General features: G+C 54.8%; 2 protein-coding genes across 2 annotated transcripts in view; both read right to left on the reverse strand.

Moving 5' to 3' along the window:
- The window catches only part of LOC119099016 (cyclin-dependent kinase 14), a 34,830-nt gene extending 32,669 nt beyond the window's left edge, over positions 1-2,161 (reverse strand). Inside the window, exons 1-2 of the mRNA XM_037222063.1 lie at positions 2,131-2,161; positions 1,912-2,070 (exon numbers count right to left, since the gene is read on the reverse strand). Of these exons, the coding sequence (XP_037077958.1) occupies positions 1,912-2,070; positions 2,131-2,161 (190 nt within the window). The remainder of the gene's footprint in view (positions 1-1,911; positions 2,071-2,130) is intronic.
- A 10,300-nt stretch (positions 2,162-12,461) lies between these two features.
- The window catches only part of LOC119099017 (5'-nucleotidase-like), a 31,028-nt gene continuing 28,809 nt past the window's right edge, over positions 12,462-14,680 (reverse strand). The window contains 1 exon segment of the mRNA XM_037222064.1: positions 12,462-12,514. Within this exon segment, the coding sequence (XP_037077959.1) occupies positions 12,462-12,514 (53 nt within the window).

Consider the following 14,680-nt stretch of genomic DNA (forward strand, 5'->3'; position numbering starts at 1 on the left):
GTCGGCGCGGCCGCCGTCGCCGCCGTCGGGACCCGGCCCACCGCGGCCAGGGCCCATCAAGGGTAATTAGCTGACCCGCCTGGCGAGGGGGAGGGACGCACCGGTAACGAACCCCGGCGCTGGAAGGGTGTGGCAGCAGAACAGCACCAACCGAGTTAGATGATCAGCGCTCGGGTGTTTTGCAAGTTGCGTTTCGTTGCTGAACTCAAACACGAGGGCTGTTTGAGTTATCAAAGTGCCACCTGGTTGCTGGTTTACAGTAAACTTGGATGTCCCCTGATGGCTATTGGCCTATATGCCGTACAGAGCGGTAGATAGGCCCTGCCCTGTACCAGGGGGGATCGGTAGATGTTTCGGACTCAACCCGTTTTCAGTGTCGAAGCTCGACACTGAAGCACCAGAGGGCTCATGGCCGGTACGCCTGCCTGCCCCCCGGCTTTTACAAGAGCTGCTCATCACTTCCTGAGGCACGCCGGCCAACAAACATCAACAGAAATTGTCTGATGTTCCAGTGTCATCACAAGAATTCTTAAATTTTGTAACAAATGATAATAAGTGTACCGGAAACAGCACTCCACCTGGCTACATTCATGTGCATGTCTCTTGGCATTAACATAAAAATATGTGCGATGCCCATGGGATGGCATTCAGCCTCATGTATTGATAAACTGGCTGCAGTACCTTGGGGAATACAAGCATCATCACCACAGCAGCGAAGGCTCACACGCACCGTACACATTACCATTACAAGTATCCCGCGTCATGGTTTGTTCCGTAGAATTCCCCACCATAACAGCCGTGCGGAAGCTTCACTTGTTAACGACGTCAATGTCCACGAATTTTACATCAAAAGCCAGAATGTACCAAATATCGAAAAAAACAATACAGAACACATGCATCAATGTGTGGGCACTGCCTGTCAAGGTCGTGTCGGAGGCAGCCGGCGCCCGGAAAGACATAAGACGCTGGCGTCTCGCGTCAGCGCCACCTCAGACGGCCCGGCCATCGCCACGCCCGCCCATCTGCGCATGAGTGCGTGCGTGCACGTGGCGTGCCGGCCGGGCGGGCTGGCGAGCGGCCAAGTCGGCGACGGCGGCGGCGGCTGAGGGGCGGCCAGCCGAGCGCCGGGGCTGTCCAAGAGGCAGGCTCGCGCGACCACCCGAGTCTGCGGGCGAGCGTCCCTGGTCCAAGTGCGGTAGGCGATCACCGCACCCCATCCCGATCACCCCGAGCGGCCGGAGCCGCGGGGCACGCCCCTGGTCCAAGTGTAGGTGATCACCGCCCCGAGCGGCCGGAGCCGCGGGGCACGCCCCTGGTCCGAGTGTAGGTGATCACCGCCCCGAGCGGCCGGAGCCGCGGGGCACGCCCCTGGTCCGAGTGTACGCGCTCACCGCCCCGAGCGGCCGTAGACGCGGGGAACGCCCCTGGTCCGAGTGTACGCGCTCACCGCCCCGAGCGGCCGGAGCCGCGGGGCACGCCCCTGGTCCGCGCTCACCGCCCCGAGCGGCTGGAGCCGCGGGGAACGCCCCAGGTCCGAGTGTACGCGCTCACCGCGCGAGCGGCCGGAGCCGCGGGGAACGCCCCTGGTGCGAGTGTAAGCGCTCACCACGCGAGCGGCCGGAGCCGCGGGGAACGCCCCAGGTCCGAGTGTAAGCGCTCACCGCCCCGAGCGGCTGGAGCCGCGGGGAACGCCCCTGGTACCGCCCCGAGCGGCCGGAGCCGCGGGGCACGCCCCTGGTCCGAGTGTAGGCGCTCACCGCCCCGAGCGGCTGGAGCCGCGGGGAACGCCCCAGGTCCGAGTGTAACAGCCCTGTTCCACGGCCAGTGCTCCGTCTTGATCCCACACGTTCCCCGGCTCAAAGCATGACCACGTGCGTTGCTGGGAATTACGCGACACTTGCGTCCACCTACCCAGGTGCAGAGAGCCGTGTTTGGGGATGTTGCCGTTGGGCTCCAGCCGGTCCAGAAACTCTTCGGAGTAGCCGCCCGTCCTCAGCCGCGCTCCGTCAGTGACGTCATCACTCTCGTGGAGCGCGCCCTCGTCCACGGCGTCCGTGCTCTTCGATATGGCTGCAACAGAACGCAGTGACGTAAAGTGACGTCATATCACCCGCGGTTTACGTGGCGCACCCTCGTCCAAGGTGTCCGCCCTCTTCAACATGGCTTCCACGGGGCACGGTAGCGTCTCGCGACCAAATCCAGCATAGATCAGGGTGATGTTAGTCGGAGTTCAGTGCCCAGCAGCACAGACGGAGATGAGGATAACTAGCAGCATAAATAATTCGCCGAATTAAAGACGTCGGGCCCACTGACTCAGAGCATGATAGGAAACGCCAGGAACTTTAAATTCGGAACCGTTCAGACGCTAGCCCCAATCTCGGACGAGCTCACCTAGCCTAACCTTTGACATTGATAGACCGAATTTTCTCCAAGCTGATTAAACATCAATCGAGGAGCCACTCCGCAAGAGTTTTGGCTTTGTTCGGGCTAGCCTTTAATAATGTAGGAATGCTATCAAACTCAGATGTTTGAGATAACGATTTGGAGAATATTTGAACACGCGAAATGTCACCAGAACGCCGTGAGATCAGTGTCAGTACAAAATGTCGCAATGTTAGAGGTCGAACTTACCGAAATTTGAATTACATTTGACGCAAAGGTGCGATCTTAAGACCATGGTCCATTCTGACGGATCTGCCACGGATAAATTCGTACCTACGCAATGTGAACAACGTCATGTTGGGTCAGCATCGGAGCAGTCGTTTCCAAACTCTGCCCACGACAGACGCAGCTCATTGTGTAAGACAGCCAGCATGCTTTTGGAGACGCAGAGCACACACCAGCCCCACAAGTATGTTTCGCTCCACACTCAGAGAAGCTGTTCTACCCGCCCCGTCCACTCCTCGTCTTGTCACTGACAGCTGCGTTAGGTCTGCGTCCGTCCAGACGAGCCCAGGAGACCCGAGCCCGCGGCCGGGCTGGTCGGCAGGCGACACGGCCGCTCCGACCGCCGCGGCCCCCTGGGGAGTGGCAGTCGCCGGTCAGCACCGCCGCCCGCAGCCCGACGAGACTCGGGCCGCGGCGGACGTCCGGCGGCGTCCTGCCGGCCAGATCAGAGGACCGCCGGGGCCGAGCACACCCACACAGCGGCGCCGGGGGAGCGACGGCGGCAGAAGCGCGAGCCTGCGTCCACCGCGTTACCAGCGCCAGGATGACTGCGCTACCAGCGCCGGGGATGACCGCGGCACCAGCGCCGGGGATGACCGCGTCACCAGCGCCGAGGGTGACTGCGTCACCATCGCCGGGGATGACTGCTTCGGGCGCCTTCACGGGAGCCCAGCGGACAGACGGGTCCGGTGTGGCGCACATACAGCGTCAGCAGCGTCTCATTTCCGGCCTGCCTGTGCCTCTCGACACCACGCCACCAAGCCTGGCGGACCCCTAATCCCGAGCCGCCTCGCCTCGCCCGCGGGGTCGATCACGCCCGTCTCCGGAGGCCTGACAAACTTGGGGCTGACCCGACCACAACAGCCGCAGTTCTCAGCAGCCGAGATCCGCCGCCGAGACTGGGCGAGCGCTCGCGGTCGGAGCGGGCCCCGACTAGCATCTGCAGCACTTACACGCACAGACGATAAAAGCAAAACCACATCTTCCGAGCTGAAAACACCTCTGCGACATAGCCGGCTTATCTCACCCAATGCGCTTTGCAGCGCCGTCCCTATTCCGATGAATAATTATATTATATTTATCCATATGCCCTAAAGCGTGGTTAACTCCACACTCCCCATCAAGATGTCAGAGCCTTGTGACGAAGCTATTCTGCTATCTGAAGCCCCCGTTCATTATTTGGTGATCTATAAGTTTCTGTTCAGGAGACTGCCCTCCACCGTTATATTCTCACGGATCTAGTGCGGTCGGCGGACGCTGAGCACGACAGACACCTCTCTGACATTTCCACTGGCCACTGGCCATTTCCACTTCTCTCCTGGCCGATCCGATGGACACCGCGGATTTCCACCCCTGGTCTTCCAACGTATACAGATGACACCCCTCGGTCGCTGCGTCCCTCCAGTCGGTGGACCTCGGTGACACCTCTCTCTATCCCTCCCTCGTCCACCCGCGTCGCTCGCTCGTCCGTCGCCCCCCCCCCCCCCCCAGTCGGTGGACCTCGGTGACACCTCTCTCTATCCCTCCTCGTCCACCCGCGCCGCTCGCCCGTCCGTCGCGCCCCTCCAGTCGGTGGACCTAGGTGACACCTCTCTCTATCCCTCTCTCATCCACCCGCGCCGCTCGCCCGTCCGTCGCGCCCCTCCAGTCGGTGGACCTCGGTGACACCTCTCTCTATACCTCTCTCGTCCACCCGCGCCGCTCGCTCGTCCGTCGCCGGAAATCGTCGGCTGTCCGCGCAGCACGGCCGCCGACCATCAATCGCCGCCGCCGCCGCCGCCACGGCCCGATGGCGGACAAACGAGCGGCCGGCGCCGCGGCCGCCCGACGCCGGCCGGCGAGGTCTGAGCGCCCGGCAGTCACCCACACGGGCTGCGAACTGATGCGGGCAAGAGGGGACGGCCGCGCTGAGCTGACAAGAAGCCAAGCGGCATCCGACGGCCACTGCGAGCGAGAGAGCAGAAGACCTGCACTACCGCCGGAAGGAGGGTCGCCGCATCGGCCGGACGCTGGGGCCGGGAGCGCATCGGATGTGGCTGACTCAACAGCCGGCCACCGGCACGGCCGTGCGCTGCCACCAGACGCCACGCAATGGTGACGCCCAAACGCAGCGGTGGCGCATCCCCTGTCGCTTTCACGTGGGGTATCGTCTGTGGGACCCATTCTCGATCCAGCGAAGGAGCGGCCGGCCAAGACGCTGAAGGGGAGGAGCCCCCAGCAACGACGGAACCAGGAACAGACAGAACCAGAACGGAATCGGTACGGCCCGCCAGGCCAAGCGTGTGTCGGATTGTGATGTTGCTCAGCCGCCGTGCGGCCGAAGAGTTCCCATCGGAAGGAGCCCGCTGACTCGGCTGTTTGGGCGGCAGGTGCGCGTCGCCGCCCAGTGCTGCGCCAGCGGCGGGTCCGTGCCACGTTGCCCCCTCCCTCCCCCCCCCCCCCCCACACACACCTTGTTGGGAAGGCCTGTTGCGGGCAACACGACGTGAAGTGGGACATCACTAGTGCACATGCAATGAATGACGTTGTTTTTTAACAGCCTTAGCAACTTTCTCGAGATTTGAGTCAACCAACAGTAATCTGTTGCTGAGAGCTGTACTTTCAGTAGCTGCGCTACGTGATATCCAAGCTGTGGCGTATAAAAAAGACACCAACCAGCCCAATAACGGCACGGCGGCGTCCTCACTAGGCCGTAAAAACGGCTCCGTCGGCGCGGAATGACCGCCGGCCGGATCGGGCTCAGCCCCGCGCGAGGTAATTAGCGGGCGGGGTCCGACCGAGAGCGGCGGCGGCGCACTAGCAGAGTGGCGGCGGCGTACCAGCGGAGTGGCGGCGGCGGCCCCGGCGCAGGCGACGGGTCGCTCTGCCTCACACGTCCCGTCACCACATCCCACCGGCGGCGCACCAGTAGGCCAACGGCAGGCTTCCCGGCGCCAAATGCAACTGCTCTCGCCTTTCTTGCAAACAAAGCACAAGAACGCCAAGAGCTCTATTTTCGCAGACGCTGGGTCGGAGTCGGAGGAAAATAAGTTTAGCTCACGAAATAAGCAAACAGTTCTGATTGCTGAGAAATGATCGTGTAAGGACACTGGCGAAATAATTCACTCGATGTTTCGTTCATTTTTTAAATCATCGCGGCTTTGGTGACACGTGACATCTTCCCAGCCCCGTACGGAGAAGGATGGCATAGTAAAATAACGGGTTACACAAGTACACAAGGAACGGAATTCCGAGTCAATGATGAAATGTCGAGTACTCTAGAAGTCAGAAGTGCCAAGAAGATATATCAGTCACGTAGCTTCACCGCTCACCAACCACTGGAATACGACATTTTGCTGCCGTTTGCAAAAGAACGTCAAGGCCGGCTGGAACTCGCTCCGACATGCCGAGGTACGTTTCCGCCTCGCCTTCGGAAGGTCATGTGGATAGGTAATTTTTGTGGTCTGATTTTATACCCAACCAAACTACTCGTGACCATGAGCACGGCTTGAAAGGCAGGGTTTTTTAGGAAATAGGAACTCAAGATCGTCCACTTGTCACTGCAGGACCCTGTGTTGCATATTCACCAGTCAGAGCCTGACGACGGTGACAAGCGGCGACATGGCGCCACCTCGACAACACGACCAACCCCCTTGGAGACCGCCTCGACAAAACGACCAACGCCCCTGGAGACTTTCGCTCTGAAATTGGAATGCGAGTTGGACGGACACGGCAAACAGCAGCCAATGTAAGCGATGACACAATCATCCGTGAATATGAGACAGAGAAGAAGACACAAGCCGGTGGTGCTCGGGCGGCATCGGACCATTCGCATTTTTTTGCAGAAACGGTAGCGCTGGCTGGCCGAAGGAATGTAATCTTCTCTACTACTTGAAGTGCGGTCGCTTTCTACACTACCACCACGGCACGCCGACTGTAAGCAGGGAACTTTGTTCTGATAGTGTTGCGCAGTTCCCAGGCCTGCCCAGGGCTTCATCAGAAGCTATCTCGCTCCGCGCCGCACTGCGCGCAACAAGTTGAGTCCATTTGTCGGAACACGAAATGCACAGGACACTATACAGAGTCTGGCTGATGGCTCTTCTGCGGGTACTATTCATGCAAGCTACTACTGAGGAGCTGGGCATGACAGAAGCAAAGTTTCAATGATGCACAAGCAGGATATTTGCTAAGTGAACGTGATAGGCGACCAGGTCCATTTTAGGGACAGACAAGTTTATCCGAAAGCGACGCGTGCAGGGGCAATTATACCAGACATTGGCCTGGCCTTAGATGATAGCAGGGACATCCTTGTACGGTTGCTCAAATACGGCCTATACATAAACTTGATATTACGGTTTCAACTGCAACGAAACAAAGGTGATCTAGCCCTTTTGTCATAGTAATGCAATAAGAATTAAGTGTGCTGGCTTCTTGAGTTCGGCAATGCGAACATAAACGGTCTTGATCGTTAAGCATCCTCACTAACAAAACACAAGTATATATATATATATATATATATATATATATATATATATATATATATATATATATATACATATATATATTCATCCCGCGAAACTAAGCGACTGGGTATTAAATAGCTGACGATCTGATCAAATGTCATCGCTTAACTTTGACATCATCCGTGATACACTTCGGCAACCAATGATGCTGCATGAAATGTTCAAAAATGCAAAGAGCAGTCATGAGACAAGAAAGACATCACGACTATGCTTACCGAGAGTGAGAGCGGAAGACGAAAACCGAGGGCTTTGGTAATGGGCCTACAAAAAGGTTTGCTTACCAGAAGCCACGCAGCATGCTAACCACGTAACAAATAAAACCGATCTCGCACAAATTCTCCGTTCGGAAAGGTGACTCATGTTTTGGCTTCGATCAAGTGGATGGCGCACCTACACCCGCTTCCTTTCGTGACGCGGCGACTGACAACCCTGCCTATATTCCGACGCTGGAGCTCACATATACGATTGCGATTACGAACAGCGTGCTGCCACTATCCTGCACTGCGCGTCAGTCCGCTTATCCGCGAGATGGCTAAAGGCATGACAGCGTCGCCTGGGAAACCCGAGGTTGAGTTGTGTGCTCTTCAGAAAACCCTGCCAAGGTCCTGTCATCTAAGTTGTGCCTCGTTTTACTCAAACAGACGCCTGAGTGTTTTTGATCGCCTGCATGTGACGCGCTGTGAGTAAACGATTTTGTTTGTTTAATTTCGTCAATATCATAGCTGTGACGCAGTGCGGAAAATATCCGTCGATTTACAACTTATGTAGGCAGAACCAATGCTCTGGTCGCAGAGGTGGGTCGAGCGGTTTGAAAGCAAATCGGTAGATTGGGGTCTTGGAAGTTTGTACAGTAACGATTTTACATGTTTTTGGGGATACCAGACACAGGGTTTGGTTACCCCCCCCCCCCCCCCCGTTCCTGTCAGGGTGAGAGGCAGGCAAAGCCATATAGTCCAAACTGCTGAATTTTTCGCCAAAAAAAAAAAACAGGCCAGTGACGACAGCAATGTCTCCATGTCAAAAATGCAACGGCGGCAAACTTTCGCCCCGTGCGACCAACACGGTTCCTCTGGCAAAGACGGTGAATCACTGCGAAACTGTATTCGGATCACAACCCCACTTTCAATCGACGCCGGGTGGTTTCGCGATGGCACCGTCGCGATGGCACCATCGCAAACTTTACGAGCGGAACTGAAAAACGCCGGACGCCACGGCGCCAAGCGGAGTTTGCCCGTCTTGGCAAGTTTTTTTCTGGTAGAGGCGGTCGAGCCTTTTACGTCTGAGTACAAAGCGCAGAGAAGCTGCACGCTCTGGGACTCCCAAACACTGCTGTTTAAATGAATACTGATTACTACCCTACTTGAAAGAGCAGAGCCTGCCATTTGCTTCCCAACAGCAAACATCCGACAAATCAGGCTATCTTCAAGGAAAATGGAAAAAAACAGTGGGAAGTCATCCCCGCCCCACCAAACCGCATTTGTACCAGTGCGTCTCTAACTCTCCCACCACCGCAAGACTCCAGCAGGGAAATAGCCCCGGAAGCCCCGGAAACACACGGACAGCTCTGTTTCTGCTGACGACTGTAGATCTGGTGTGCAGCGGACAGTAAAGTTCATGGCATTCGACAGTGATACTTCCGTGACAGAAGTTCAGCAATGTTCAAAAGAACGTGACAAAAGTGTTGTGGGTTTAAATCATGTGGGATTCTGAGCTTATCAGTAGGCCCAGGGGGTGTCATCCGCATCGTTTAACACTTTAACGTCAGATAGCCTTGAGTCAGCCCCAAGGCCCTATAACGTCGGCCCTATCAACTCATTGGCGCATATGGATATACACAACTTGTGTGTACAAATTTCATCCTGAACATGATAGATTCCCTACGCTCAACAGCTATTCTAGACGAAGAAGCTTGGTGGCTCACCTGCACCAATCATTTACTGAGACGATTTCGTTCCAATAGACCTGCGCTCCATGAGTCGTAACGGGATTCGAGTCCGTTCGGAACAAACATTTTGGGAGCAGAAATATGATCATAAAATATGATTGCAATCATATTCGGGGGGGGATCAAATTGACCCTCCCCCGGGTGTTTTTCCGGAATGGTTTCCGTATGATGCGGCTACGCCGCGCCAAATTTTGCGTAGCTGTGGACAATTGAATAGCGGATCGTGTGGTATCAAAAAATTAGATGTACCTCGCAAGGTTGTTGACCTACGGCAGGTCAAGTCGGGTCACCGATTCGGCGAAGTCGATTTCTAGGCATTCGTTCAATTTGATGTAACAACGGAGTGCTAGACGAAGCCATGCATCTCTGAGATACCTCCTTAGGTAACACAACAATTGAATGACCAAATTCCATTGACCTAGTTAATGAAATTGGCCTAGAGTATGAAGGTCAGACCAAGGTCAAAACCAACCTGTTTTAGTAGTCTGGGGCTTGCTGTATAGGGCAGTTTATGGTACTCATTTTGAATTTATTGATAACAGGGACCGCATAAGACATATTGATTTTTTTTAAAGATCAGAACAGGCCACTGACCTTAAATGACCCGTGTCAAAATGTGGCTTTTAGGAACATAATGCCTAGCGTAATCTCTGTCGTTGATTCAAATAAAAAGCTCAAAACAGTCTTCTATCATTTTGGCCACCATGACGTCAGAAAAGGCAAGCAAGGTTACTGACCTTAAATAAGCATGCACCCTTTTGCATTCAACAGGTATCTATGTTCTGAAGACACTTTGGACACCAACTTGGAGTTTGACCTTGTTTGACCTTATTTTGCCCGAATGTCACGAACTGGGAGCCTCAAACTTTGACTCCAGTGAGTTCACGTACAAGCTAACACACCCAATGAATTTGGTGTATCTAGCCTTTTAGTTCCTGAGATCTCAAGGGTCAAATTGCCCCGACCTCCCCTCGCCCCCGCCCGGGGGAAGGGTATCCAACTGGCCACCTGGGCGCGTGTTAAAGAGTGGTTTGAACTCCATCTTTACTCACAATTTTGTGTAGACACAGCGCTGAATCACGGGACAACTCAACGTACTTTTTATTGTCAGTCAAGCGTTTGCAAAGTCAGTCAACTCAAGCTTGATTCAGTCAAATTTGCTGTGATTTCAGAGGCAGTTTTTATTTTGAAGCGATTCGAGCAGAAGTCTGATGTTAGTTTAAAACATTTTCTTGAAAACCACCACCGCTGCTAGACTTAAAGTGATTGGTTCTCCGAGACCGTTATCCAACTTCATGCACTGGTTTCAAACGAGACAAAATGTTGCCTTTCAAAAAAAAGCAACTCTATTAAATGCCGACAAATTGGAAACATCGGCACTATGACGGCTTCCTCACCTCGCGGAACCACAAGTCAGAACAGACGCGGCAAAACTTTTCGCATGCAATGAAAAATGATTTCGGTGAGGTTAGTTCTCTCTCGCGCCAATGGCTGTCTCTACGCAAAAACATCGTCCAATCCGCTCCGCACGCACGCACGCACGCACGCACGCACGCACGCACGCACGCACGCACGCACACACACACACACACACACACACACACACACACACACACACACACACACACACACACACACACACACACACACCACACACACACACACACACACACACACCACTCCAACGGACGCCCGCGCGCCCGACTCCGTCTCCAACAAGTTTGGGACGACTCGCGTAAAAATCGAGGCTGGTGGACGTGGACGTGGACGTCAATGGAAGCCGAAGCAACCGATCTCCTAAGGGTGACAGTAACATAGGACGACGCGGCGATATTGCAGCAACCCTGACTAAAGACCAAGCATAAATCAAATGGGCGATTCGCAGGTTCGAAGCGCGTTGCGCTATTGGCCATCTCAGGCAAAATGTAACATCCTGCAAGCGTCCTTTGTGCATACAGTTACCACGGCATCTCTACGGGCCCGTTTCATCCCTGCCCTCCGCCGGGCTGACAACAGGTAATCGGCCGGTCTGTGGACAGACTGTCGCCTCGGCGCCGGCGGCGAGTGCGCCCGGTCGACGGTCGTCGGGCGGCGCCGGCGGTGCTGAACCGACGGTCGTGTTTGTCCGTGCATTGGCGATCGACCGGCGGCCGGGCCGGCCCGCTCCCGCGGCCGTCCTAACTCACACGGACGGCGGACCGGGCCGGCCCAACGGCGCCCCGGAAAACAGCGCCCGAACGGCGGAGGTCGGGACGCCGCCGCCGGAGGTCGGGACACGGCCGCCGGAGATCGGGACACTGCCGCCGGAGGTCGGGACGCCGCCGCCGGAGGTCGGGACACGGCCGCCGGAGGTCGCGACACGGCCGCCGGAGGTCGGGACGCCGCCGCCGGAGGTCGGGACACGGCCGCCGGAGGTCGGGACACGGCCGCCGGAGGTCGGGACACGGCCGCCGGAGGTCGGGACACGGCCGCCGGAGATCGGGACACGGCCGCCGGAGGTCGGGACACGGCCGCCGGAGGTCGGGACACGACCGCCGGAGGTCGGGACACTGCCGCCGGAGATCGCGACACGGTCGCCGGAGGTTGGGACACGGCCGCCGGAGGTCGGGACACGGCCGCCGGAGATCGGGACACAATGCCGCCAGAGATCGGGGCAACGAGCCGCCCGAGGTAGGGACACCCTACCGCTGGAGATCGGGAAACCCTTCCGTCGGAGATCGGAGCCCCCACCACCGGAGATCGGGGCGCAATGCCAGCGGAAATCATGACACTTGGAATGCGTGCCGCCCTCGTAGACGTCAAACAGCTAAGCTCCCGGCGACGCGCGTCGGTGCGTGGTTTTTCCGGAGACGGGACACATGTCTCCCTTGGCGAGGGAAGGGGTGGCTGCCCCCAAAGCAGTCAGGGCATGCCCGGTATGCTTGAGGGTTACGCCATGGAACACCATGGGGTTACATGGCGCAACCCCATGGCGTGCAAAACTCGCATTTGCGCAGCATAAGCCAAATTCGTTGAGCCTCCTTCATTTATTAGCGATTTTAGATTTTCACTACCGCGTAAATGACATTTCAATGGGCCTTAAAGTTTTCAATGAGACGAATTCTCCAGCTGATAGCGATGAAATCAGGGCCAAGTTCCGCGACGCCATCCGATCCTCCGCCGTCAAGCCGCTGTGTCGTCCGTCCAACTGCGATTCGGTGGACCCTCAGCCTATCCGACGACCGACTTCTGCAGTAACAGCTCACGCGGCACGCTTTCAGGACATTTATTTCGCTGTCGGAAGCGATGCCGGCGCGTGATTGAGCGTTCTCGGTATCGGCCAATAAGCATGATTTACGACACGTCCCTCAGGCGCCGCACTCGAGACGGCCGGCCGGGCCGGAGAGGCGCGCGGCCAACCCTGCAAGCAGAGCCGCGTCGGCCGCACTCCGTCATGTACGGGAAGTGGCGGTCAGGAAGTGGGGGTGGGGGGATTATTTTGCTCCTAATGTTGACCACGTTTGACGCCAACAGTGAGGTAAGATACGAAAAGTGAACTAAATACCCAGCGTGGACTGCATGCCGTCCCCATCACCACAGCAAGGTTATGCATACGCAGACACTGATCAAACACTCGCCTCTCCATCATACAGCGAGGCTGCTATCCTCGCCACACGACAAAAACCGCGCTAGATCCGATTGTGCTGGTGGAATGGAAATGTGCGTTTTCGCCATTGTTAACTGCAGACAAAGGCACTGGGGGAATGACCCAGCGGTGAACAATATCAATCAGAATCGGCCTCAGCGTCATCAAAACCCCGCTAGCTGGGTGCTGACACACGGCTCCGCGCTGAGCCAGGAAAGAATTATCGAGAAGCCGCAGGACCTTGCGAAGAAAATGGAATGCCGCAATATGGCAGCATGTCGTTGGACGTGTGAATTTCATATGCAATGTGGCAACATGTCGTTGGACGTCTGAATTTCATAAATCTATTTACTTTAATCTTAGGACAAGAAGCTCCATCAGGACAAATAACTATTACTGCAAAGAAAAGCGTCGCTGGTGAGAAATTAAAGGCATTTTGGAGCATACAACTGCACAGCTTCTTTTAAAGGCAGTTGCATTTAAAAGGAATGCTTCATATTTGAAGATATTGATGCAAGAATCAGGCGTGATGAACTAAGCTCACTATTGGTACGTATTTTTAAGGAGTAAGGGGTGCTCTAAACAACAAAATTTTTGACCTAGTAAACATTTTATTCACTACGCCACTGTTGATTGTGTCATGGAACGTTTGTATGGCAGTACTCACTTGCAGTTCTTTAATTTCCTGACAAGAGGCTCGCGGCGGTGCTGGATGTTTGCTACACCAAATATTGTTAGCCGCTCGTGTTTTAGCCTTTTCTCGTGGTGTTCTTGCACATTTATTCTTGAGTTTAATGTGCTTGCTTGTATTCAATACTACTCGATTTTGCGCCCTCCCGTACTTAATCGATCGCAGTCTCATTCCTGTAATAACTAAGAATGTACAACGTCTTGTACTATGTAGCATAAGACACCCTCTATAGCTTGCGCAACGTTGGTTGAGAGCCAATTGGCGGCTTTCTTAACCTTGAACGCCACATGGGCCTGTAGAATGGGCAGGGATTGAATGGCATTAGCATGGCGTCATCGATTGCGGGTAACTTTGAACTTGTATGCACGAAAAAGCCTGCCCAGCTTCGCGGATGTGTAGCTCAGAAACTGGGAAGGTTTTGGGTTTTAGGAAGGAAAGGGCTGTAAACTGCACCGAATAATCTTCAGGATGGCTTTTTTCAGTTCAAACCTCGTAGAAATGTGGAACGCTCCTTTCAAGCTAGCAACAGCAGCATACGACCCTACGGCACGCATAAATATGCAAGAGCATATTTTACTGCATGGGTGATGTAATATATTTAAAGTAGCTTCGTTTGCAAGTCAACGGGAAGTGTTTAAGTTTCTTTATGGTGGATCCCCACATAAATGTTAGGCACCTAGCTTTACGGACGCTCGTACAGAGTGCCACGTATCGTAAACATTGTGTGGATGGTGTATGAATGCATCGCTAATGATTTGCCTCCTTTACATTTGACTGGACGCCTCCTTAGATATTTCCGGATATACTTCCGGAATATATACCCTAGATATACTTCCGGACAAGTTATCTGTATCACTTGATCTATTTCTGATTGTACAAGTTTAACATTCACTGGGTTTCAAATACTTAATAATAATAAGGGCACTCAAGACAGCAATGCAACAAAATTTACAACATCTGATGAGACAGCGAACTATACACCTGCGAACCTGTATGACACTGACTTATTTACGTTTCGCATTGTTACGTGAAAAATACATCTGTAGATTCGTATATTCCGTCATAAAAAGGCCAGTGCTGTTTCGACGCAACTTGCTGGCCAGCTTTCCACAACTTGACAAGGTAAAAGTTACTGATGTTTGGGCTCGATGTCACATGCAATTGCTTACTAAAAACCTATGGGAATATCCTGCGATTAACTATTACACCTTGCAATGTGTCTGTAATCAGAGTGTAAATGTACGCGTGTG

The sequence above is a fragment of the Pollicipes pollicipes genome, unplaced genomic scaffold (assembly GCF_011947565.3).
Source record: "Pollicipes pollicipes isolate AB1234 unplaced genomic scaffold, Ppol_2.1 Scaffold_4740;HRSCAF=5597_pilon_pilon_pilon, whole genome shotgun sequence".
Lineage (NCBI taxonomy): Eukaryota > Metazoa > Arthropoda > Thecostraca > Pollicipedomorpha > Pollicipedidae > Pollicipes > Pollicipes pollicipes.